Source organism: Lissotriton helveticus, chromosome 3_1 (assembly GCF_964261635.1).
Source record: "Lissotriton helveticus chromosome 3_1, aLisHel1.1, whole genome shotgun sequence".
NCBI classification, from domain to species: Eukaryota; Metazoa; Chordata; class Amphibia; order Caudata; family Salamandridae; genus Lissotriton; species Lissotriton helveticus.
In genome coordinates this window covers 1548842145-1548869874 of record NC_136061.1, presented here as the reverse complement: position 1 = coordinate 1548869874, position 27730 = coordinate 1548842145, and the positions used below count along the sequence as shown (strand labels likewise).

Sequence of the window (27730 nt, the reverse complement as noted above, 5' to 3'; positions counted from 1 at the left end):
TGAATAGATATCAAAGCAGTAACGCGCAAAAGGCAGAGAGTGCAATGGACTTCATGTGGGGTCGTCGGGCAGAAATTAGAGGTAGTAGTGCCTGGTAAAGGTATGGATATGCGCCCATGTGGCCACCTGGCAGACGTTCAACACCAAAACACCCCTCACCTTTGTCATTGTGGCAACATTGGCTCTGGTAGTATGGATTAGAAGAATCTTGGACGTCTCCTTCCTGGGCAAGGAACACCATGTTTTATGCACAGGATGATCTATATGGACAAGGGCTGCTTTTACCCACCCTTAGATTCTTAGCACCGGCAAAATCGTTAAAAAGGAGGTCATCTACCTGGTGATCCTATGTGCAGTTGATGTAAAAAGTAAGGACTCTTGTGGTTCATTTAATGAAACCTCTCCCCCTCCTTAGAGGGATAGGCCAGATGGAAAAAGTAAGGAGAGCGATGGACTGTCTCACATATAAGAGTGTCATCACTTAAGGCAGAAAGGAAGCACCAACTTATCAGAGAAGAAGGTGGTTTATACAGAGATTGCACTGACAGCGCCTGCAGCTCACTGACATGTAATCACAATGAGGAATTCCATTTGTATGGTCCTCAATCTCAATGAACAACTGTGCAAAGGCTTAAAAGGAGTGTACATCAAGAATGGCATTACCATCACATAATACCATCACAATAATCATCAAATATGGGAGAACGTGACTTCTGGGCTATGACAGCTAGGGAAGTTATTGATGGTACCAGGAAAGATGTTGTTGCATTTGTGGGGTGAGGTAAGTGTGATGTAAGTAGTTAAACTGTACAGATTTTAGGCAGTCATTCATACATACTTTATGGACATATATTTGAGGGCAGTTGCCTATTCCATGACTATAAGGTCTGTGTCCCAAGGCCTCCTACTAGCTATCATTCAAATTGAATTGTTTTCATCTAAGGGATATATAAAGGGTTGATGATTAAGCGATGACCCCATGTTAACAGTATTTTCAATTCCCATCGATCTCTGGTTTATCCGGAGATTGAGGCCATGTAGATATTGCTGCTTTGAGTAATGCTTTGAGTAATGCTTTGAGTAATGCTATGTGTATTAGGAATAGGCTAAACGGTGCGTCGTAAGTCTGTCTGGAAATGTCTTACGTGAACTGGAATCCTGTAGCTGTCCCATCACTGTGATCTCGGTATTGTTTCATATTTGTTAGCCACAGCTGTAACCTTACTGAATACGTGGAGGGTCCAGAGGGGTATCCCCGGGCCATTTACAAACCCCTGCTTAATTGTTTGCAGATCTATATGCCAAGAACGTTTGGAATGGCCAATAAATAGTCTCAAAGGGCACTCATAGCAAAGCCTTGTCAGGCCAGTGACAAAGCAAAGATCACAATGTCTGTCAACTTGGCCAGAAGAGGATCAATCTGAGTGCACCACACCATGCAGCAAACTTCATCCAACAACCAGAATAAATGAATTCATGGGCACCGAACCGCTGGGATACATCCACTACTTCTACATCCATTACTTATGAAGGCAGATCAAACCCACTCAGTTTCTTCTATGTGGTCTACATGCATGGAGGAGCAGACCATAAGATTCTGGTGCAGAACCCAACCCTGTTTCTGGGACTGAAGATCCTACTGAAGAGGTTGATGACACAGAAGCCAAATGGTCATGTTCAAGAGATCGGAGTGCCACACTCTTCTGAACCAATCCGGGGCTATCAGGATGAATGGTGATCATTCCCTCCTGACCTTCTTCAGCATTTGGGGCAGAAGATTCAGCATACAGGAGACCGAAGTCCCACTGCACGCAGAATGAGTCTGCCAGGGAGCCTTTAGGCATAAACTCCAGTGTGCAGTAAGAGTGACACTGCATCCTTGGCAGTTGCGAAAAAATACCCAACACACAAAGCCTATTTGAACCACCTTAGGGTGTAGGTGCCTTTCATGGTCCTACAAGTGACATCTGCTGAGTTCATATGCTCTAAAATTGAGATGGCTGCTGAATGTTTGGCCATCGTAGAGATCCCCTGAAGGGAGAGCCATCCCCAGACTTTCAATAAGAACAGACTGCTCCAGGTCATATTGGCCTTTGTCAGCCAACACTGAAGGTCCCGAGCTGCTTCTTGTAAAATACATATGTTTTTCTGAGAGGCAACTTCAGTGCCGGGCCCATTGCGGGTGAAGGGTCCAATACAGTGCCCTCATGTTCCAACTGGATTGAGCGATCAGCAAAAAACGTGAAGCCATGAAACCTCAGAACCATCCTTGCTGAAACCCAAGAGGGAGCCAAAATAGCAGGGTCATAAATTGAACTGGAATGTGCTGGTCATCTAGGTATAGTAATGTGTGTCTATCCAACGTGCGAAGATGGGCTGTGGCCATCACTTTCAAAAACACTTATGTGCACGAGATGAGGCCAAAGGGCAGAACATTCCAACCCAATCATGAACCGAAAAATGCATCTCTCGAACTGCAAGATGGGAACATGAAAATAGTATCCTGCAAGTCCAATAACACCGGTTCCAGGGCAGTATGGACCTGGGCAAAGGTCAACATCTTGAACTTGTCCTTCAGAAGGAAGTGTCCGGAAAGTCTTATACTGCCTGAGCCCTTTATCCTTTTTTGGGTACTGAAAAGTACTTTGAGAAATGTCTCCTGCCCCCTCTGCCTCGCACACTCTCTTTATGGCCCTTTTGGCCAACAGTAAATTTCCAGATCAAGGATGGAGTCATAATTTGGCGGACAGGTGAAACATTAGGAAGCACAGATGTTAAGGTTAGAGTATAACAGAACTGAACAATCTGCATCTCCCACTGGTAACTGCATGCCACCCGGGCAGGGAGGTGGAATTGGATCTTTTAAGTGCTGGCTGTCTTCTAGGGGTGGGGTACAGATCTGAGAAGAGGGCTGCTTTGAATTCTTGTGTGCATTGTCGGACTTTGTCTTAGACTTAATTTTTTACTTATTTGACAATGGTAACTTGGACCACATCTGGAACCTGGCACAGGAGCAGCCGGTTACTTTGAGCACAGGACTTTAGGAGTCACATTTGGACCCCAGACACCCAAGCAGATGTAATGTGGGTCCATGACTGACATCTGCTTCCTCCGGTCATGGCACATATGGAATCCTGTAGTTTTTGGCAGAGAAATTCCCATAGCATTCTGTTGTGGACTATGGAAGCTGAGCTCTCTGTCCGCATCGACTGTGCGGAAAGGAAGGAAAAGACATCAGCGTGTAGGGGTTGGGCCTATATAGGGCTCCACGCTGACAATTTTGGAGACAGTACAATATCACAGTGGAGTCTCATGGTGCCACCTGTCCACGCCCTGATGTTATACTCTGCTCACTGTTTTATGTACAATGATGACTTTTGACAATGAGAGCTGTAATTTATATGTGACTGTACACCAAACTAAGTGGTGGGTAATTTTCTGTGTTTACATGTAACATTGTCATGGATTGTAAAACTGCCTAATTGTTGGTGATATAGGTAGTAGACGTTTTAAGTGGTTATTACAATATTTATGTATTATAAGTAATGCAGATGGTGATCGATCAATGTATTTCCATGTTGTTGGTTTGACTATCTCATTGTGCACTATGTAGATGTTTTTTCATGATTGAATGGGAAATCCATCAACTGTATTATTTGTATTGTACAGTCAATTTACCTTAGCAGACGTTATGTGATCAAGATCCAGACTTGCCAAAACGTGTCATAAGCAAACAATAGCCACTCTCATGGTTACATTTGATGTTACAGCATTATACACTAGTATACCGCATGTGGGTGGTCTTATGGCATTATCTGAAGCTCTTAATAAAAGAACTAAGAAAAAGCCATCAACCAACCTGCTTACCAACATTGCAAGAGTTATCCTTAAATGCAATAATTTTACCTTAAATGGTAAACACCATCTGCAGATTCAGGGTACTGCCATGGGCTCTAGGATAGTTCCATCCTATGCTAATATAGTTATGGACAAAGCAGAGCACCATATACTTGCTACTTCTAACTTACTGGGTAAGATACATTGATGCAATATAAATAGGATGGAGTGCAGGAAGTAGAATACTAGAATAATTTACAACTTACATCAACAGTATCCATCCTACCATCAAATGCACCAGCAGTAATAATAAAAACAAGCATTATCTCCCTTTTCTGGATGTGCTACTCACCATTTACGAACAGAAAATTCTAACTGATCAGTTTGTGTCACCCACACAATGCTAAACTCGGCATTATGTACTGTAATGCACTCATAAAAAGACAGACTTACAGCACTGAGGACACTTTTAAAGAGCATCTGCAAGAATTTGCTAGATTATTTCTATTGTGAGGCTATCCTCTGCATATCATACAGTAACAAATTGACAGGTTGTTGCAGTTACACAGGGAAGCCCTTATTTGGAATATCAACAACAGAAATAAAGGTGACCGAATCCTATTTGACTATCATTCATCAGCATCTAAGTACACAAACTTAATTAAAAAAATCACTTATTATCCAATTGCAAAAAACAACAAAAGTTTAGCTAGTCATTGCTTATACTAGAGCTTCCAATTTATGAACTCTTATTGTAAGAGCAGAACTCAAGCAAGCTGTAACAAATTCTGTGATTCTTAAAGGTGTATCACGTGAATACCTTTTACGTCCGCCTACACTCTTTTTAATGTTAGAAATTCCTCTTGCTTTGTGTACTTGCAATACGAGTCGGCCTCTTCTTTCTGGAGATGTAATTCAAAACTAGGTATAGCCTCAGACGCCACTTTTGGTATGCCTGTGATGTGTGTGTGTGTTTTGAGTCATTCTTCTTTTGCTGTCACATCTGCAAAAACCTCTACCCCAACTCTTCTCTCTCTCATGGCATTGTCAGCGAGTGAAGTTGTAGCTGCTGGCCCAGTGGCTTATGTGCCCTGTCTTGGGTCTTATCCTCACTGAACTACATTCATTCTAGAGCAGATCTTGAAAATCTGTTGTCTAAAGCTTCATGTTAGTGCCGGCTGTCTGTCACCATCAGTGTGTTTCTCTCTTTACTAGTGCATTTAATAACATCCTCAGTAACTTGGGATACATCATGCTGGGCATGCTGTTTCTGCTCATCGTGCTCCAAAGAGAGCTGAACTACAACCGAGCGCTGATGCACAACCGGTCGAACATTGAGGTAAAATCTGGGTGAGCATTTATGGTAGGATCGGGGCAAGCATTGGTGGTAGGATAAGAGTAAACATTGATGTTAGATTTGAGGTGAACATTGAGTGTAGGATCGGGGTTACCTTTGAGGAATTATCTGGTGCATTTCAAGGAGCGTTCATGTTGAAGAAATAACCAGGGCAAGCATTGAGTTAAGATCATGATGAGGGTGAATGTTAAATAAAAAATATCAGCTCAGAAATCAGGTAACCAGATTCCTATGTAAGATGAGGTTAAGCGCTGGAAGAAGAGGGAGAGTGGCTGTTCTGAAATGTTTTGGGGATAAACAATGGTAAAATGCTGCTCTTTCTAACGAGGTGGCAGAGTTAAAATTGTCACTAGTGCAATTCTGGCACTGATGCTACCCTTCTTTTGTATGGACAGGAGTGTGGTATCCCCAAACACTTCGGAGTCTTCTACGCCATGGGTACAGCTCTCATGATGGAAGGGCTGCTGAGTGCCTGCTACCATGTCTGCCCCAACTACACCAACTTCCAGTTTGGTGAGCAGAATATTTGTTTGTTTTCAAAAGGAGGGAGAGGGTGATCCGGATCGATCAAGAAGGGCGTGATTACCACTCACATGGAATGGAAGGTCCAGCCTAAGTCAGTGCCCTCAGTCAAAGTTATTCAAGAAAGTTCGACAAGGCTGTTCCTCAGGAGGCTTTGGCTTATAACCTCTTTTTGTCCCCTACTCCAGGCAAGGAAAATCACCATTGAGGTAATCCTTCTACCCATACGTTGATTAACGAGTAACACTATTTATATAGGTAATTCCTATGGTAGACAGCACAATATAGGTCCTGATGAATCGCAGTCTCTGCACATAGCGAGAAACATGTCGACCAACCTCTTCAATCCCTAGCCTAGTCTAGAATAAGGAAACATTACTTTTCAAGCTATTCTAGTCTAGATCCACGTTTTTAACTGTAACGAGGGACCACCCGAATAAAATAGTCTCAGGTACCCTACGCTACATTTTAACGCACATTTATGTCTACTAACCTTCTGGCCCCATACCCACACTTCACCAATAGGCAGTTGGATTCAAAAGATCTCCGCTAAAGAGCCCCTCTTAGAGGTGAGCCCGTTGGGAATTGCACCGCCTACCCGACGAGGAGCAAACGCCTATGATGAAGCATGACACCTGCAAGGGTGTGTGAGGCAAACATATCCAACATAATGGATACCCAGTGGGAGGCTAACACCTTTTAACCACCTTTTAACCACCACTTCTTCCTTGACCAGGATATCTCACCCCCTCCTCTCCCCTCCTGAGGAACAGCCTTGTCGAACTTTCTTGAATAACTCAGAATATTTGTTTATCAGATGAGCAGACCAGCAACCTGTGCTTCAATCACTCACTGTAAAGCTAACATTTCGTCTCCTTCTCTTGTTACTGCAGTGTTCAATTTTGACCTACGTTTGTCTTTTTACCTTTCTAGCTCTCCATCTCCTGACTCCTTACCCTTTCTCATGCTCAACTTTTTTTCCTCCCCTTTGCACATTCCTCATGTGTGAGACATGTTTAGCTTTATTTTTTCCATCTTTCTTCCTGACTGTATCCCTGTCATTCGCATCTCCTCTCTCTAAATCCCTGTCCACTTCTTTCCACACCCTTTGACAATTTCCTACTCCATCAATAACCCCCTTTCTCCTTCTCTTCCTTATTTCTCTCTTCAATTTCTTTGATTCAGAAGCATCTGCTTTCTGATTTACCTTGTCAGGCAAGTTCTCAGAGAGGCTGTGTGGCTCGCTGGCCATTATGCAATTCGTGTCAGAAGTTTTGCTTCTCTTCTTGGAAAGACCGGAATACTACCACAGACTCCAACAGCTACCTCACTTTTGGCTTTCAGGTGTAGTGAGGTTAAACAGTCAAAACGTACTCCTGGAGGTTGGTGTATGATAGAATGTGTTGTTCAAGCAGCACAAGCATCATTATAACAAATATAATGTCTAATCAATGTTATTCTTTAAAAAAAAATCTTTATTTATTTTGATATGCTCAGTAACATCAATAGTTTTTATGGCATTAACATTTCTTCTCCGAACGTATACATAGGTTGCTATGCAACATGTCTGCAATGTTTGCTTACACAAACACATGAGGATACAATAAGAGAGCTAACTGCTTGCCTGTAAGTAATTGCACAACCTCCTTGTAGGTGTTCTTTGTTGGCACAGTTAAATGCCTCATACAGTGTCTCGAATTGTGTCTCTGTGCAGCTACATGGGAGCTGTGCACTGGCACTGCGCTGCTCAGCTACAGTTACACAAAATTCAGTGGCTGGAGGTGTGTGGTGAAAGCCACAGTCCTGCCCAGGTGGGAAGGTTAGCAGCAGCGGGAGTAGACACACAGGCCCACCCTCAGAGATGATTGATCAATGACAGTAGGGCAACTTCTTTGGCTGCATGATTGGGTTGTGCTACGGCTACGGAAAAAGACACATGCAAGCAAAATCCTTTTGAGACTACATGTTCACAGACATCGGTCGGAGAAGAAGTGTGGCATTGCAAGATGCATTATAGAGGGTCCCTCTGAAGTATTGGCATCATGATCATCATTCGCAAAACAAGTGGAGGCATTCAAGGGTGCAGGCATGGTGGGTCTCCTGAGACACTGGTGTCATTCTCATTTGGGGACAACAGAGTTAAGTACGCCATTTTTGGTGGCCTTCTTCACAGAGAATGCAGGTGGAGCTTTGCTGTTGTTACAGGCTTACTTTCTTGGTAGGCCTGGCATCTGTTACCTCCCTACTACAAGATTCTGCATGCTTATCTACAACTGGCTGCACAGGGCAGGTCCTCCACATGCAGCAGATATCTTCCTCAGTCCTCCAGCATCGTCGTTACTCCTACAAGTAAAGAAGTGTGCTTCTTGTCCCCAACTTTCACTGCACAAGTGTCCAGAGAGCCTTGAAGTGAAAAGTGAATACTTAAATCCAGTCCTTTGTCAATTGTCCCAAATCCTATGGCCAGTCAGTTCCAAACTTTTGATGGGAAGCTATTGGCTCCAAATGACTTTTATACCACAGCTGTCTGCCAACCAATTTCAGGTACAACTGTCACTTTGTGCATTGCTTCCAGACATCCTCTTGCCAAATATTGGCACAGAATCAATAGGTTGAGCATGCAAGCCATTTTTTTAGTGAATGGTGCAGAACCCCCGCTATGCTTTTGACCCATTCTTATATTTCTGTATTGCTAAACCTGCCAAGTCAAATGTTGACCTGCAGGAGCTGGCTTGATACAGGTCCAGTACCAGAAGTGTTCCTTCTTCCACCTTACTCTGAATAACTATTGAAGTAAGACAGTTGTAGTTGGCATTACAAACAATTGTAGAGTTAGGAAGAAATCTAAGAAACTGTGTACAGCACATGCATCATAAGACGAGACCACTAACTCCCTCTCTAGTCGTTTTTCACTCCCTATAACCGTAGGTATTACATACTCCATGGGGGAACCCACTATGGCTACCCCATCTCAAATGTACCAAAACCCACCTTGTGCACTTCAAGCCCAAAGAGGAGTGAGGTGGTTCTAATTATGACACAGTGTTCTGATTTACCAAGGAGATCGATAGGAAGTCTTTCTGTTGGGGTGCAGGTGAAAAGGCATTTTCACCACCACTGTAATTAGCTGCCACCAACCATTAGTGGTGTCTCATCCTGTTAAATAAAGATTCACTTTGGGTGCCCCCTGCCAACCCTCAGAGTTTAACACTGTTGGTGAGCAACATGTGTTAATCATGTAAAGTACTTCTCAGGAGTTTAGTGACATGGGGAAACATACTCTGTCTGCCAGAATGGTAAAATTATGAGCAGGTTGTGAAATGGACATAGTGCCAGGGTCTTTTAACCCTACACAACTCTGATAATAAATCTGCTTATCTCAGCTAATTGCTCTCCTCTTTGTAGGCAGGTGTCCCCTCATGACACTTGCATCCATCATGACTGGGTAGTTAATGCAAGTTATTGTATGCTGGTCCTAGCAGTTCTGTTATCAACAGCCTTCTTTTTCACCTCTCTCTGGACCAGGCTTCCTATCTGCTTTCTACCATCTCATGTCTCATTCCAATCTTAGACACGTCCCCTTCCCCCTCCCTTTGTAATCCACATGTCTCTGGTTTTACCGCACATCTCATTCTCTCCTCTCCCACCTAATCCCTGTGTGCCCTCTCCAGAATTGTTTGCCTCCACTTTTTATTACCCGCCTCTCTCCCTTCTAGATCACTTTTCTCTTTGCCCTTTATAAACCTGTTTATCCCAGTCTAGCGCTTGTTTCTCTGCTCTCTATAGACATGTTTTCCCTCTACCCACCCCTCTTTGCTTTACATATGTCTTCCTTTCTATCCTCATTGAAGTCTTCTCTTCTCTCTTAAAACCTGTTGATTGCCCTTCTTACTCACCTCTCTCCAATTACAATTCTCTTTTCCCAGCTTTAGACCAACACCTAGTATTTCACTTCTGACTCTTTTGTTTCTGCACCTTTTATACTTGTTACCTCTCCCGGCTCTTTAAAGGACATGTTCACCCCTTATTTTCTCTTCACTGCGATGTATCTCTTCTTTTTATGTACAGTGATGTAAAAAAGAAAGTACACCACTTGAGTTCATGGTTTTTCATATTTATACATATCTGATCTTTATTTAGTGCTCATCAGGTCTTAAGAGTAGGTAAACCTGACCTCATTTGACAAATATCGCTCACACTTTTTTGAATGTTTATTAAACAAAACATCCGCCAAAACTCAGTAGCCCTGAGTGGAAAAGTAAGTGCACCACATGATTCAGAAACAGAACCCCTTTATAAGAAATAACTTCAAGTAAAGATATCCTCATGCTCATATTGCTGGGGGAGAATTCTAGCCTAGTCCTCATTATAATAGGGTTGAAGTATTGTTTTGGACTTATCCGTTCCAAAATCCTGATTATTTTCTTTTTCAGCTAGTCAGTCAAAGATTTACTGGTGTGTTTTAGTTCATTGCCCTGTTGCATGGTTCACTTTCGGCTGTTGGATAGATGGTCTCTACATTTTTATCTAGAATATGCTGGTACATACAAGAATTCATGGTGGACTCCATGATTGTGAGGCATCTAGGTTTTGCGGCTCCAAATCAGGCCCACATATTCAGCCCCCTTCGCTCCCATGATTGACAGTAGGTATGAGATTTGTGTGGTGATACTGGATTTGGTGTATGAAACCGGTCCTTGAATGCTTGTTTCCAGTCCAGAGAAGACCTAGCTTTGCAGTTCGGGCTGGACTGTTCCCATGAGGCACAAGGTCAAGACTGATTTGCATATGGCTGTGTCTGAACTAGGGTGGCGATGTGAGCTAAAGAGCGATGATGGATTCAACCCAGATCTGTGACTTGGGGTGAGTGTATGAAAAGTTTCAGTGCTCCATCCATCACCCCCTTGTGTTTGCCAAATGTTAAACGTTACAGCTGAACAACTCCATTTTGGTTTCATTTGGCCAGAGAGCACCTGCTAAGCCCCTTCTTAGCAATATAATTATAAACTCTGACATTTGCTGTTCTACTTCATATTGCTTAGAAAATCGTTTATAAACCTTTGCAGGCTTGTGAGGAGCAACAGTTCGTTCTCTGAGACTGTCATCAATATCTTTTGATCTAGTCATGTGTGAAAAATGAATGTAATTTTGATCTGGAGCAAAGTTTCTGAATTTAAACACAGGTGCTAGCACGTCCTCCTGGTCAAGTAAACCTGTGCAAGTAATGAGGAGATCCTAATTCTAAATATCCTGAATGAATTGGAAGCATTTAGTGTGCACTCATTTGTAACACAAGGCTTCTGAATGTTGGCTGATTTTTAAAATAATTATGTCAAAGTGTGTGACTTGTCACATAATATATATATATTTACTGTTAGAACTCAGTGAAGAGAAGAAGGCATACATGTCTTCATTTGTAAAATCATACAATCATTAAACAATGTATTTTCTTTTTTACTTCACAGTATCCACATCCCCTTCCTATTGACCTCTCTCCCTACTTTTTTTCTGAATCTGCAGACACCTCCTTCATGTACATGATTGCAGGCCTCTGCATGCTGAAGCTGTACCAGAAGCGGCACTCTGACATCAACGCCAGTGCCTACAGTGCCTATGCCTGTCTTGCCTTTGTCATCTTCTTCTCCGTCCTTGGTGTGGTGAGCGTCTTTCTTTGATGGTAATCTTGCACTCGTGACTGCAGTAGGGATAGTAATAGGAATGTTGATGTTATGAATTGGAGAGAGGTTTGTTGGACATAATACCATTGTCTGGCCTTGTTCCTTGCTGGGTTTTTTCTGGAGAAGCTTATATGAGGTTTTCATAGGCACATCATTGTTCGTTTTGCTCCATAATCCTCTTGACCACATGTTTACTTGGGCTCTCCTTTTCTGTCAGCATGGTGCACAAGCAGCAGGGTGCTAAGTCTTAAGGGTTGGAGTCAGGAAATCCATTGTGTGAGCCAACACTGCACAGTGAAGGCATGTTTGCTCGCTCACTGATTGGATGCAAGGGAGCAGGAGAGCCTGATTTTTCCTTTGTTAGAAATGGATTTTCTGTCTGGCTAGGGTATGCACCTAAGCCTGTCAGACTCCACCACTAGTCTGGATAAGGGAGCTGCACGTCTAAAATAACCCCTGCTCACCCCCTTGGTAGCTTGGCATTAGCAGTCAGGCTTATCTCAGAGGCAGTGTGTAAAACCTTTGCATATAACCAACAGTAATACAGTGAAAACATTATAAAAGGACACCACACCAGTTTTAGATAAATATCCGATATTTATCTGTGTAAAACAAGACCAAAATGATAACAATCCAACATACAGTGTTTAAAATGCGAATAATGCAAAACTAGACTTTCTATACAGTTCCTTGAAGTTGATAGCTCATTCTGGGGCTATCACTGTGTTGTGACACCCAAGTCCAACAGTTCCGGCCGACCGCAGTATTGGAAGATCCTCAAAACAGTACCTTTTTATTCCGGGTGACTGCGGAGTTGCGGGCTGTCTGTGGCAGACGTCGAGGCTGTGATGTGAAGCGGAGTGGTGCGGCGTGCAGTGCCCCCAGGTCGCGGTGCAAGCAGCGGCTCGGTGGTGGTCATCCAGCGGCTTCGGTGAGACCAGGGCTGTGGTGCGAAGTGGGGCGTTGCTCGTCGCGGTGCTGACAGGTCACGTTACAAGCCGCAGTGCCAGTTGAGGATCTGGAGTTGTTGGGGCTGGTGTTGGTGGGCCAAGACTGCGGTGCGCGATGGGACGGTGCGTTGTGTAAGTTACAAGCAGTGCCCCAAACCACAGTGCAGGCTGTGGCGGCGATGTCAGTTTTGCAGCGGCACTGTCGATGAGACCACGGCAGCAAAGTGAAAAAAGGCAGTGCGGTGCCCACAGATCGCGGTGCAGGCAGCGGCGGCAAATGTCGTCATCAATGAGACCAGGTTTGCGGTGCGAAGTGCAGCTGTGCCCTCTGCAGTTGTGCCCTTTGCGGTGCCTTCAGGTCACGGAACCACCGGCGGACTCGGGGACAGCCTCAGACTGCGGTTTCCCTCTGTGGCCACCAAAAAACACTGTCCCAGAGGTGTTACCCAGAAGATGTTGAAGTCTTTATTTTCCTGAGACTTCAAACAGGAGGCAAGCTCTACATCAAGCCCTTAGAGATACTTAGGTTGCAGAAAGAACAATCCAGTCCTTTCTCTGCCCAAGATAGAAGCAGCAATTGCAGGCTAACCCAGCAAAGCATGAGGCAAAGTGGTAGTCTCTCCTCACAGCTCTTCCAGCTCTTCTTCCTGGCAGGTACGTTAGTCCAGCAGTAATCAAAAGTTCTGGGGTCAGGGCTCCCATATTTATACCACATTTTCCTTTAAAATTGTTACAAACAAAGTTCCTCTGACACACATAAACCAGTTCAGCGTGACTCAGGTAGGTTCACCACAGGAGGTTGAGACAGCTTTATGGAAGGCTGCCACAGTCCATTCAGGGGCAAGTGACAACTCCTCCCACTACTCTAATGCAGCCAGGCCTATTCAGTATGACTATGAGTCACCCTGCTCCTCTCACTCTAAACAGGGAATACACAAAAGGCAGAGGCACACAGAATGGTTAAGCAATAAAATGCCCACTTTCTAAAAGTGCCATTTTCAAACACACAACATAAAAATCATCTTCACTAAAAGATGTATTTTTAAATTCTGAGTGCAGGCATACTACACTACATTTCTCTATCCTATCCCAATGGAGAGTTATGTTTGTAAAATGTTGCAAGCAAACTGCCATGTTAAACCTATGGGACAGACAGCCTTTCAATAGTGAAAAACAAAATACACAGTACTTCACTGTCAGGACATGTCACACAAACATGTTCTACCCTTCACATACACTGCACCCTGCACATGGGGGTACCTTGGACCTATCTTAGGGTTGCCTTAAATGTAGAGAAGGGAAGCGTGGGTGCACTTGCCAGGTCGACATGGCAGTAAAAACTGCGTTTAGACACTGCAATGGCAGGTCTGAGAACCCTTTGAAAGGCTGTTTGTGTGGGTGGCACAATCTGTGCTCCAGGCTCACTAGCAGCATTTGATTCACAGGCCCTGTGCACACATGTGCACATTACTAGAAACTTAGTAGTAAATCAAATAAGCCAATCATGGAAACACCAATCCATAAACACAATTTACATGGAGAGCATATGCACTTTAGGATTGATTAGTAGTGGTAAAGTGCCCAGAGTCCTAAAACCAATAAAAAATTGGTCAAAAACAGCAGGCCACTGAAAAAGCCAAGTCTAACACCCTCGCTCACAACAAATCTGAAGGGTAACAGGAGAGAAGCAAAAATGCCAAAGAAAAGAGAAGGACCTAAAAAATTTGAAACCAGAAATGAAATGTAGGATGATCAGAGGAAAGGTGGAAATAATAAGGGGTAGAAGCAGGGAAGAGGAGAGAATCCTGGTGAGAGCATGATACTTGGAAAATAAATAGAATGAGGGGAGATGGGGATGGAGCAAAGCCAGTAGTAGACATTTGGCATACTTTATAGTTTGTTTTGTAGCATGAAAATGGGTATATGCTTGCAAAGTAGTCATAAAATTAGGTTATGTGACTATAGCAGCAGTAAGGTGAGCTGTTAGTGTATTAGCATTACAGGTTTTAGCAGAGTTGGTTACCCAACAATATTTTAATTAGAAGTTGACCTTGTGTGCTTTGGCAGATGAGGGAATTTTCATATCAAGTTTTAGAAACTGAATGTAAATTGTGTGCATGAAGTCATGTAGCAGATGTCTCGGGCGACATTGTTCATGCATGGCCCAGCTCACAGGTAAACCTTGTGTCCTGTAATATGCTCCCTCATTTCTAAAGAATATCTTTATTCATTGATTTCTCTAGGTTTTCGGCAAAGGGAATATGGTTTTCTGGATCATCTTCTCCGTGATTCACATAGTTGCCACATTGCTGCTGAGCTCCCAACTCTACTACATGGGCCGCTGGAAGTTGGGTAAGAATTCCTTACCTCTTCTCCACCAGATACACTCATTGCTGCCGCATAAATGTGTCTTCTTGTACTCAGACTATTGTGTTAAAGTTGAGATTATATCACTGTAGGAGCATATATTTAATTAAGTGTTGTTATTTTGAAGTTAAAATGCCTTTTAACAAATGGCAATTAAGGTTTTTCACCCTGGACATCGCTCTTAAGTTATAAAAGTTCATATATTTTTGCAGCGTGAATCTTTTCTGGATTCACATGCTGTGCATTATTCCGCCATCTAGTAGTTGGGTCCGGTATTCTCCTGTTTTTAGTAGTCCTCTCATTTTATTTGTTTTTGGACGTCGACAATCCCACCATTAGAGACTACTTTGCTAACCGAATTAAATTATCTGACAACTCAACCAAAGAAGAATTTAAAATTGGCCAATGTTTTACAAAGCAGATGGCTCTAGACTGCACTGTTTTCCCTTCGTCTACCCTCTGTGCTGACCTATTGGACTTTTTCAGGAGAAAATCCAACTAATATGCCATCTTCTATGTTAAATCTCACCTCTGACCCCCCATGGCACCTGGTCTGAAATTCGCCCATTTCTGCCAGAGGCATCTTTCATGGAGCTGTACAAATGTAAATCAAATTCTCCGGGTGACCCCTGCCCAGCTCAGTTCTTTAAATTACTTGCCCCATTGCTAAATACGCTGCTGAACCAGATTTGGAACTCCTCACTATCAACAGGCATTAATCCAGCTGCCTGGAAACAAGCCTATTTACTGCCTAGTCTTAAGAAACCAGACGCTGACCCAGCAGAACACAAACATTTTAGGCTTATTTCCCTTCTACCAGCACCGCTAAACTTTTTGAGAAGGAAGTACAGAAGCAATTGTCCGATTTCCTTGAATCCAACAATTGTCTCCATGATTCTCAATCTAGTTTTAGATCGGGCTACCGCACGGAGACAGCACTTTTAGAAGTTGCTGAAACAGTATGTGAATCGGTAGACCAGGACATCTCTGCAATGCTTGTGCAGTTGGATCTCTCCACAGCAGTTGACATGGTGTCTCATCAGATTCTTTTGGAGAGACTTAAACACTTGGGGGTGAGGGGTACCACGTTTATTCATTTGAAGAGTTTTATATAGCGCTGGCTAGACCCGGAGGTATCAAAGCGCTTTACATGACAGTTACATATTGTTACACAGAATACATCTTTTACAACTTAACATCAGTTACTAGGCCGTTACATTAGCACAGAAAAAAGATAAAAAGGTAGCTTAGAGGGTGAAGAGAAAAAGGGGTAGCGAATACAGATCAGATAACAGCCAATAGTCAGTAAAGTGGAACAAGGCACTGATCAAATGAATGAGACAGTCAGGGGAATGACGAGACCATAAGATGGCGGTCTCAGACTCCCGGACCCCAGGTACCTCACAAACTAAAATGGCGGCATTGCGAGCAAACAAAAATCAGATTAAAAAACATTCCAAAAAGGAAATCCTACCCCACGAGCAGGGCTGCATGGGGGCAGATACCAGATCAGGTATGGAGGAAGTCAAGGTCTTCAATCACCTACGGCACATCAGAATTAAGGAATTTAAGGAAAGCAGGGAAGACACAGGAGCTTAGGCAGCAGCCTTGGAGGGGAAGGCATCCACGGGATATGGGGGGGGCGTCGGTGCAGGCGAGGGAGACCAACTTGGTGATCAGGGCAGCCGCGTCGCGGCACTCTTGAAGCCGGCTTCGTTGGGGGAAACAAGACCCACGCGTCTCCGACAAAGCCCCAGAAAGGTGCCAGCAGGACTACTGGCAGCAACAGCCCAGGACCAGCACACTGGCAAAGGCAGGATCTCCCCGCCGCAGTCTAGCCGTTCTTCTCTGCTGAGCTGCGGGATGGCAGGCAACCTCGTCTCGGGTCCAGAGAAGAAGGCAGGCTGCTATGCGTCCCAGGGAGGCGCCGCAGGCAGACGGGAAATAGCAGCGAAGATCCGTAAAGTAAGCCCCGATCGTCGGGGCCACCAGGGCAGCAAGGCCAGGCATCAGCAGCAACGTTGTCCTGGTTCCAGTCGTTTTTTGAGAACCGCTCTCAATAGGTATTTCTCCGGCCCCACATATCTTACCAGAAATCCCTTGTGTGTGGTGTTCCCCAGGGCTCGGCTCTGAGCCCTATTTTGTTCAATGTTTATTTGACCCCCCGCACGACTCTGGTCGAGAAATGGGGAGTGAGAGTAGTCTCCTATGCTGATGACACTCAGCTGGTGTTATCTTTCAGAGAACACTCTGAGGCTGTTTTTGCCAGAATGCCTTAAGAACATCTCTGCCTGGATGACTGGAACTTGCTTAAAATTAAACACAGAGAAAACCGAGGTCTTATTCTTCAATCAATCTTCACCCCGTTGCCTGAGCTCTGGTGCCCTTCAGAGCTAAACCCCCGCCGATCCCAGTATATTCATCTAGAAATCTGGGGTTTAAATTTGGTAAGGACCTTTCCTGCAAGGCCCAGATTCGCCAGATCTCCTCGCCATGCTTCTGGAAGCTGAGAGCTCTACGGAGATTCCTTAATTTCCTTCCAGTAGATTGCAGGAAGACAGTGGGCCATGCATTGGTCACGTCCCAGTTAGATTATTCCAATAGTCTTAATATTGGATTACCAGCTTATCTGGTCCGCAGACTGCAAATTGTTAAAAATGCTCTGGCCAGACTTATTAGGAAAGTGCCGTTCCGCCACCACATTTCCCCTAGCCTGCAGAGCCTCCATTGGCTGGCTGTCAATAGGAAGATTGAGTATAAGGCACTTATCTTCGCCTACAGAGCCACTAGAGATAGGGGCCCGGGTTACTTGAGACATAGACTTCAAAACTACCATCAAGACCGGGTTCTGAGATCTAATCACCTGGAACCGCTCAGGATTCTTCGCTTTTTTTAAGGCTAGGACAGGCGGCTGACCATTCTCGGTGAGAACTGCGTCACTTTGAAATTCCATGCCTGTCCATCTTTGTATGATTGAGTCAGAACCGGTATTTAGGAAAGCGCTGAAAACCTGGCTCTTTAGGCTCCCGTAGCTCTCCCCTTTCTCCTCACTGTGAATCTGCATTTTAGTGCTGGGACACCTCTGTTGGGGGTAGCCATGCGCTTTATAAACTTCACTTCTTCTTCTTCTTCAGTTGGTATCTTATCCAAGTCTTTTCTGATGTCCTACACCCTCCTCAGAAGCTCCCACTCGTGGTCGCCATCTTCAGATTCTTTTTCTCCACCGTTGAGTCTGAAAGCATAGCTTGAGGCTCCATAATCTGCGAAAATAAGTTGTTTGGACGAAGTTTCATGGAGGATACACCAAAGAGTTCACAGAGAAGGTACCGGAGAAAACTTAAATCTATTGCATACATTAAGGCCATATCGGAGATTGCCTGGACAGGGGGCCAGGCAGTTGTCTCCCACTTCCAGACTACTCCGACCTCCTGCACTCGAGGTTCACGATCAATGTGCCGAAGTGACACCCGACTTCCTCTCAGATGCTCCCTTTCATCTCAGCTGTTCTGGACACAGTGTAGTTTCGGGCTTACCCTCCCAAACAGCGAGGCCAGGATATTCAGGCTATGATTCTGATGCTTCAGCCTCTGTCCTGGATTGTGGTGAGACTGATTCTGAGGCTGTTGGGCCTAATGGCCTCCTGTATCCTGCTGGTAACCCATGATGGACAGTTCTCTGTATAATGATCTGTTATGCATTAGCCAAAAAGCAACCCCATTCTGGTTTGCATGCTCATTCCACCAGATACAAGGGTGAACCATTGCGTTAGCTCATGGAATCCTATCCTGGGCATCTGTCAGGCAGCAACGTGGGCATCTTTGCACATGTTCACATGTTCACATGTTCACCAAGCAGTACTACCAGGACGGTCAGGTCAGGACGGTCAGCACTTTGCCCTTTCGGTCCTGCAGAATTTTTTTGCCTAATCTATTTGCAGCCCCTCCTCCGAGGAGGTGTTGCTTGGTTATCCATTCTAAGGTTAGGAATCTTCAGTTAGAATTCCCTATCAGATGAAGTGACTTGCCTTTGGTAACGCCTTATCTGGAAAATACACTATCCTGCTGCAGATTCCTTACGACCCTCCCATCCTCCCTGCTCTGCGAATAGAGTTCTACATAGCAGGCCACACTTATGAGGCTCGTAGTGATGTACACCAGTTCATCAACATTCTTCATGGCTCCGCGCTTCTGGCTTGGCAAGGTCGCAAAACGAAATGGATATCATCACGTTGGGGTGGTGCCTATATAGGCGCTGCTCGCATCACTTCTGGTGCGGATGCCGACGCAGAGCCGAACAGCGCCAACTTCCGCCATGAAGGGCCATACTCCAGCATTTCCAAATCCAGTTTGACGCATGGGGATAATGCTAAGTTAAAGAATCTGCAGCTAGATACAGTCTCTATAGATAGTATTACCGAAGGTAAGTAACTTGTCAATTCATAGCATGCCACAAAACTAATCCCAGAGACCACCATTAAATTAATACCACACTCACCACTCCAGAATTTGGTCTCGTCCGTCACTATCAACAAGTAGCAAAAGGCACTATTAAACAAATACGATGAAGATCCTTCAATAAGTCTGAAATCAAACGCAAAAAATACACAAGTATGAGATTGCCTGCTCATAGTTTATGACCACATACAAAACACCCAGTCCACTAATAGTGTGATTGGGTAAAGTAAAATGTATAGCATCATGGAAAATGTCATATAATACTAACTTATTGTATGTAGGGTTAAACTAAACATACTGCGGTGACCCAAATCAAATAATAAAAATAATGTCCTCACAATTCAGGGACTTACCAACTGGAGAGTACTCCAAAAACGCTACCGCCAAACATGAGTACGCTTCTCTCTGTTCTACATCAGCGCCATGTTTATCTGATCAAGAACCATAATAAGCAATCAAGATAGGACTAAATCGTGTTACTCAAGATAGGACTAAATCGTGTTACACACCATAGGGCGCTGCAACAAAGAGTGGCCATTTTGAAATGCATAGTTTTGGATTTGCATATCAAAATCTACAAGGACTGTATATCTTACTATCTTATATAATCACACTTAACCACACATTAAAGCTAGGTTAGTTAAAATGTATTAAATAGCAACAAAATCACTCGCAGAAAGAAAAGAAACCTAAACATTAAATATAAAGCATAATCCTGAATAACGCACCCAAGGTCGGCCATCTTACGTGAGTAGTAATAGAAAGCCTAATAATGACGAAAAGACTATATCTTATATCTGCCAGAAGGACACAATGACACATTCTGCCATAATGTCATCATTTAGTACAATAAAGTACTATCCAGGAAGAAAAAGGAGTAATAATAGGTGGTCACAAAGTATTTCCTCCAATACTTAATATATAAAGTAACTCCTCATTAGTACAGACAGTTCAGTACAACCTAAGCACTTAACACAAATCCAAAGTAAAGAAAAATCTTGGTAATTCACCATAAACCCAGTTTCCCATAAACCTGAATTTGAAACCTATGAAAATATCAGGCCAAAGATGTACAATCAAAATCAAATTTAAAGACCTTGGGCTATGGTATGGGTATACCGCAAGGAGACCTAATATCAGAACAAAGAAGACATTATATAACTGTGACTATGTGGCCTCTTTGGAATGCTCAGGAACCTTAGTGGAAAATGTGTTGTCTGTAAATTACAGTGCGCTACTGCACAATGCTTTAATCAAATATTTGCAAACGTGTACTCAAATGCATCACCTGGTACATGCTACACCCTTACCACTCTCCTGCTGAATACATTTGCTGCACTTTGTGTGAGGCTAGGTTTTTATACAATCCCTATGACTTCAGTGATGTAACATTGTCAGCCTCCGTACTCTGAACATTGTTCCAGCACCACTGGTACAAAGGTGCTGAACTATGTCTTTGAGTCCATTTTTTAAACAAGTCTTTGCAAGTATTCCCACACAATACTTTCGGCTGTTTTTTTTTTTACTTTACAAAGCCATTTCAACAGAGAATGTTCTCTCTATACCTAATCACACACAATCATCCCACTTGTGTATGATTTTCACACATAAATTTAGAAATATGAATATGGCCTAACCGCCAGAGCTGCCGACTTGAATCTGGGAAAACCGGTGCAAGTCCAGGCGTTGGCTCTGGGCAAATTACTTAATATTCTGTGCTTAAAATAACATGATTTTTAAAAGCCTTGTGATTTTAGTGAACAAATGCCACAGGCCAGCACCCCACTCTAAAAACTCCCGTTTTTATGGACAGATCAGTATTTAGGCCACAGCCCTATAAAGAAATATGAAAGGGTTTGCTCAAAGTTGTGACATTTACAAACAATTACTGTTCGAGAGGAATTCAAATAATTGTAAAGAGTATGTTATGTTGGTAAGTCATAGCATTTTGAAGGCAGTTTTACTATTACATGTTAAAAAATCCACCCTGCCTCATATCAGTTAAAGCTAGGAGGGTCGTAAAACTCTTTTGTTCTAAAAAATTATGTTGTGCTTTAAAAGGTTTGGGAAGCCCCTTGGGGTTTAATATATGTGAACTTAGCACCTTCTAATGTACTGTCAGAAAATCTGAGTCTCCTCTAAAGTTCTCTAATAACTTTTTGGAAAGAATTCATTTACATTGAAACCACCACCTTACAAATACCCCCCAGTAGCTTTTTGTTTTTATAAAACTGATTAGCCAGTTCAGTTATCTGAACTATATTTCCTTCCCTATTTGTGTTGGTCTAGACCGAACTACTAAAAAACGATAAGCTATTTACTGATCTGCATTGTTGAACCTCCGTATCAACATCTAAAATCTGGCACACATTCCGTTGTCCTGAAAATTGGAATTGCAATCCACTCTGTAATAACCCAGTCAGAACAATAGATTGTCAATCTGTCCCATAAAAAATCTGAATATGTTGTAGCCAGGTAATGGTATAAACATTTTTTTTTTTTATGTACTGTTTGTCTGACTGCATCGAATCACTGAAACGGTTGCAGGATTCTTTCTGGTCCGCTGCGTTCAACTTCATGTTTAACATCAGATTCTGTTGCACATATCATTGTCTAAATCAGAACTAGACATCACTGTATGCCATTCTGTAAGTAAAATTGACCCACTTGTGTCAGCACGCTAACCAGGCCAATAAATGATGAGCTTGCATTTCTACGAGATTAGACACTCTAATCTCATTGATATAATTTGACATGATTAAATACATTTTTAGTGCACACTCAATATGAAGCTTTCACCCCAGATGGGGATACACTGCCTTATCATGACCCATGATCAATACTGATATAATCCATGTGCAAGGCAATATATTTTAGTGTTTGAAGACCAATAGAAAAACAGTGCAAGCGATAAATAACATTTCCATTCTAAACTAATCAATGAATATTCAAAATAATCCACATATTTCTTCACGGGATACCTAATCACAAATGCACTCTTATAATGCTCTATTGACTTGAATATTTAAGTTCCACTCCCAGAGATAATTCCTCATGCACCTGTACATTTTTTAGGTCTCGGACCGGAAATGCTGGCTTGCCAGCTTCCGGTCGGAGATTTAATGATTTTGAGTACGGGGCTTGAACCCGCCTCTGTAATCCACCTCTCCTCCATTGGCTGGCTTCCTAAACGGAGGCCAGCCATTGGAGGAGAAGGGAGTCACTCGAAACAAGCCCCGTCTCTTTCGGATTCGGGGGCGTGTTTTTGGCGTTCTTTCGCCCTGTGACGTCACCCGTCACTCAGAACGCCTAAACACGCCATTGAATCCGAAATTTGCAGAGCTTTGAGGCAGCCATTTCTGCCCGACCACCGCCGCTGCCGGAAGAAGTCCCTGGTGCTCACCCCGCTGTATATTTAAATTAAAGAGGGAGCCTACCCCTCATCAGCCCTGCATTACCGCCGCAGCCCAGGTGTTAAGAATCACTACGCATATCACCCGAAAATCGCCGCTGCCGGCCCGGGGATCCTCTGAGAGGCGCTGTGCCCGCCTCCAAATTCCAGTGCCGCGCTGCGATTGGTTACTGCAGCCGCGGCCCAGAAGTACAGTGGGCCAGGCAGGAAGCGGACGGGAGGTCTCCCCGCGCTCCTGCCCGGCAAGGAGAAGAAGCCCGTCCCCAGCCGCCGCCGACCGGAGAAGCCCTCAATAGACAGGCTGTATTGTTGCATGAAACATATAATCGTATTAAGTTACTTTTCTCAAATATGAGATCTTTTCAGTCCTGACCTTCGATCCTATACGTAAAAGTAAATGCCTTTTTAACTTCCAAAGTAATTCACTACTGACTCTTAGAACTAATTATTATCCTGACAGGCAGCTGTATTCGATTCAGCTTTAAATTTCGTTTTTCAAATATTTCAAAATATTGTGCCTAGAAACAACGAACACTCTGCAGCACGCTTCTGTAAACACGCGGCCCGGGGATTTCTGCAGCAAGGGAAACTATGTGCTCACTGTACTCCCTCTTTTTGACTTCTGCCTTTCACTTTAGGTGGAATTGACAAAACATATCTTTTTTTTTCGTTCGAATAGTTGTGCGTTTTAAAGGAAGTCACAATAAGCAGAAACATGTTTTAACTGTTTTTTATTGATTTCACTACTTCAGTAACATACTTACAGATCACTATGATTTTTTAAACACCTCTGAATGCAAATCAAGTTTTATTTTGATTTGATAACACCGTACGTAGCAATACATATCTCTCATTCAGGGTGACGTGGAATTATGTTGTTTTCGGGTCGTGATGTTTTATGGCGCCAATAAATGTAGTTGTTTAAAAAAAACTTTAAAAATCAGCAATATCGATATATTATTGATTGTGTCGACCCTTCTCAGCCCATAAATATTAATGACACTCACAGTACATTCATTAGTTTCTAAACTGAACATTGCAACTGGCAGCGTTTATAAAAAGAAGAGAAGCTCGCGAACGCTACTTTTATATAATACGTGTACACTTAATTTTGTGTCTCAAGGTTCATTATTCGAACCTGCGTTAATAGACGCAAATTCAAATTGACCATCAAAAAGTAACTGATTTTGTTGCTAATTCCTGCAATCCTCCTCGGGTCAAAGTTTGTGCAAATTCCGGCATAAATAAATACGGAATGTGTATTTATTAGCGCTTCTCTAATTGCGCGTCACGTTGGCAGGTAACACCGCGCATATATCTGCTCTCAAACTGACACATAACGATGTCCGCCATGCTGTCTCCGAGATGCCAAGCCAGAATATTTTGGGGGTTTTTCAATTAAAGAAGCTGAAAATAAGAGGAAATAAGAACCACTCATTTTTTCACACTGTTGCAGAAAAAAACGTGTATTTGAGTTTTGTTAATCAGATCTGTACAATTGCTGAAATATAGCATACATCATGTGTACATTACTCCCTTCGTTTCCATTTGATAGGCACATACAATTAAAAATAGCTGGAGATATCCGTGCTATATTAAGCCACACCTTTAAGAGGAAAAGGGCGTGTTATATCGATTATTCTGTTCCGCACACCAGTGGGGGGTACGAAGTTGTCTGTTTTGCAAACTATAAATGCTGATTCTTGTAAACAATGGTATAACACAGGGTTATTATTCCTGCCGTTGCAGTTTGTGTCACCACCCAAGAATACTGAAGATCATCACATTCCCTACAAAGCCAGTTTTTCACTTTAAAGCTCACCGCCGCTTCTTGACCTCGTGTTAGGGGTCGCATTTACACCCACGTTGTGTCGCGCAAGAGGACGTTGTTTTGCTACTTGGTGATTTCAAAAACCACAATTTGATAGTTATGTTAATCAGTAATTTTGTCAAATTCGATCATTTTTTGCACTTTTTTAAAACGACATTGCAACACTGGAGCTGTTCAACCAATCGAGTGATGGCAAGAATTTCAGATTACAAATCTGTCCACGCTGTTCACCTAGGCCAAATTTTAGTAAAGAAACCCCATCTTTGGTGTGGGGAATCTAAGGGGAATGCCTTGTCTTGTCATCACAAGCCTCTTTTTGACTCACGTGCGTCTCCTGACCAAGTGGGTTGTTATTACCCGTGTTTATATTACACTAATGTGACATCATTTAGGCTTTACTTTAATCTGTTGCTTCTTAATTATTCCGTGCGTTATCGTGTTAGTGATACACTTTTTACGAAAGGATGAAAGTTCATGTGGGAATACGTGTTCTCTGCTTTTCAAGACAGTGTCCTACGATAGTTTAGGTATCTTTAAATCCCAAATATCCACATGTAGGATAAGTATTCCAAATGTATTGTTTATTTGCATTCCATATTGTAGTTACTGCACAACGTGGAAAATTCTTTTCAACATAAGTTATTCCATATGCTCCCTTTAACAACTGTCTGCACCCTTTAACAACTGTCTGCACCCTTTAACAACTGTCTGCACCCTTTAACAACTGTCTGCACCCTTTAACAACTGTCTGCACCCTTTAACAACTGTCTGCACCCTTTAACAACTGTCTGCTTCCCTTTAACAACTGTCTGCTTCCCTTCACCAGTGTCTGCTTCCCTTCACCAGTGTCTGCTTCCCTTCACCAGTGTCTGCTTCCCTTCACCAGTGTCTGTTGCCCTTTAACCAGTGTCTGTTGCCCTTTAACCAGTGTCTGTTGCCCTTTAACCAGTGTCTGTTGCCCTTTAACCAGTGTCTGTTGCCCTTTAACCAGTGTCTGTTGCCCTTTAACCAGTGTCTGTTGCCCTTTAACCAGTGTCTGTTGCCCTTTAACCAGTGTCTGTTGCCCTTTAACCAGTGTCTGTTGCCCTTTAACCAGTGTCTGTTGCCCTTTAACCAGTGTCTGTTGCCCTTTAACCAGTGTCTGTTGCCCTTTAACCAGTGTCTGTTCCCCTTCACCAGTGTCTGTTTCCCTTCACCAGTGTCTGTCGCTTAGTGTCCACCCCTCCCCAATATCTGCCCTAACACCAGTTATCTTTCCCTCATACCAGTCTCTATCCCCATACATGTCCCTCCCTGTACATCTGTTGTCACCTACACAAGTGTCTGTTTGTGTCTGTTCCCCTACACCAGTGTCTGCTGCTTAGTGTCTACCCCTCCCCCAATATCTGCCCTAACACCAGTATCTGTCCCTCATACCAGTACTATCCCCATACATATCCCTCCCCATACATCCGTCGCCACCTACACTTGTGTCTGGCTCCTGTCGCCAGTGTCTGTTCCACTTCACCAGTGTCTGTCGCTTAGTGTCCACCCCTCCCCCAGTATCTGTCCCTCATACCAGTGTCTATCCCCATACATGCCCCTCCCATACATCCGTCGCCACCTACACTTGTGTATGTCTTGCACCACCAGTGCCCATCCTCACCACTGAGGTCTGTCCCAACACCATGTCTGTCCTTACACCAGTAAGAGTCTGCCTGTCTCCCTACGCTGGCACCAGTCCCTCAGCAACAGTGTCTGTCCCCAAATGTTGCAGTTTCTGTCTCCGCAAGGAGGGAGCACATATTTGCAGACTGTAGAAATGTGAATAGGTCAGCAGCTGTTAGGTGTCTGGGAACCACTAAGAATCCATTTCAGAAAGGGGTCAATGCCACCAGGAAGGCAACATTTTCCCTCTACATCCCTCCACCAGGCATGCCCTCCACAAACATTTAGGAGCAGTTAGAAGTGTGAGTGCATGGAAAGGAATGTGGGATCTGCCCCTTACGGACACCAACTGCTGGAGTCGGTATCAAAGGGTCGCCTCTTCCCCGCTTTCCAAGACGCAGACTCTGTTATAGGTGAGACTCTATGTGTGGGTGGCTCTGTGTGTGTGTGTGTGTGTGTGTGTGTGTGTGTGTGTGTGTGTGTGTGTGTGTGTGTGTGGCTCTGTGGCTCTGTGTGGATAGCTTTTTTTGTAGGTGGCTCTATGTGTAGGTGGCTCTGTGTGTGTGTGTGGGTGTGGCTCTGTGTGGGTGTAAATGCAATAGGTCATGCATTTGCAAGCGATTAAGCTATTGGCATTGTAAAAGACAATGCCATTTATTTAACCTCATCCGCACTAAGTGTTTTCCCGCTGTGTGCTGAGTTTTTCGAAAACCCGCGGTTCATGACGAGCTCAGCTCGTCATGAGTGTACGAGAGGCGTAACTCATGAGGAGCTGAGCTCGTTATGAGCGTCGAAGGGGTTAACGATTAAGCTATTGGCAATGTAAATGACAATGCCATTTATTTTTTATCTGTCAAACACAGAACAAATGCTGAACACGTGTATTCTGCAAAACATGATTTGATTCATATTCTGGTTTATATGTATGATTTTTACTATGTTCGTTTTAAATGATGACCAAAAATGTATTGGTTTGGACAACTACTTGAGACAAAAAGTAATTTATATGATATGACGTGCTTGTGGTTGCAAACTAAGAATATGCATTGATGAAATGTTTAACAATATTAGAAATATTTAGGCAGTTATCAGAAGTGACCTTAAGCCTCATTTATAATTTGGGGGACGAACTGTCCTCCACAATGCCACACAGTAATTTTGTCCATCACCCTAATGGAGGTGGCGCCAGCTAAATCATGATGTGTCCGTAGGTCCAACAGACATTCAAGCATTGACAGTAACCGGTGTCAGGGCAGTTCCTGCTAGTGAATTTTAATTTTGCTGAACAGCTCTGTCAAACATGACGGGGCCATACGTCAAAGTAAAAAAAATAACATTTTCAAAAAGAAAATCCCAAAACCAGATTTTCTGTTTGAAAATAAAATAAACAGTTCCCCCCTCGCCATGGGAGTGTCCTCCCATGGCGGCAGGGGTATTGAGCACTTTTCAGTGCCCCTTACAGGCAGTGACGCGCATTGAAAAACAGCTATACGTCCACCCATCTAAATTAGACGTATGGACATATAGCCAAACCTCTGACGGCCCATTCTCTGTCAAGCAGTCAGAGGACTTCGACCATGGCAGAGACGTAAAAGTCTCTGCCGTCGTTAAACCATGGCCCGCCTGAATTTAAATCAGGCAGACAGACCATAGTCGTGGCGGGAAGGGAACTCTG

The 27730-nt window shown here is 43.5% G+C and overlaps 1 protein-coding gene across 4 annotated transcripts in view; it reads left to right on the top strand.

Moving 5' to 3' along the window:
- SIDT2 (SID1 transmembrane family member 2) overlaps positions 1-27730 on the top strand; it is a 224939-nt gene that overhangs the window by 132986 nt on the left and 64223 nt on the right. For all 4 annotated transcript variants that reach the window (XM_078682294.1, XM_078682293.1, XM_078682297.1 and 1 more), the window contains 4 exons: positions 5053-5176; positions 5590-5707; positions 11237-11373; positions 14588-14696. In XM_078682294.1, coding sequence (XP_078538420.1) covers positions 5053-5176; positions 5590-5707; positions 11237-11373; positions 14588-14696 — 488 coding nt within the window. The remainder of the gene's footprint in view (positions 1-5052; positions 5177-5589; positions 5708-11236; positions 11374-14587; positions 14697-27730) is intronic.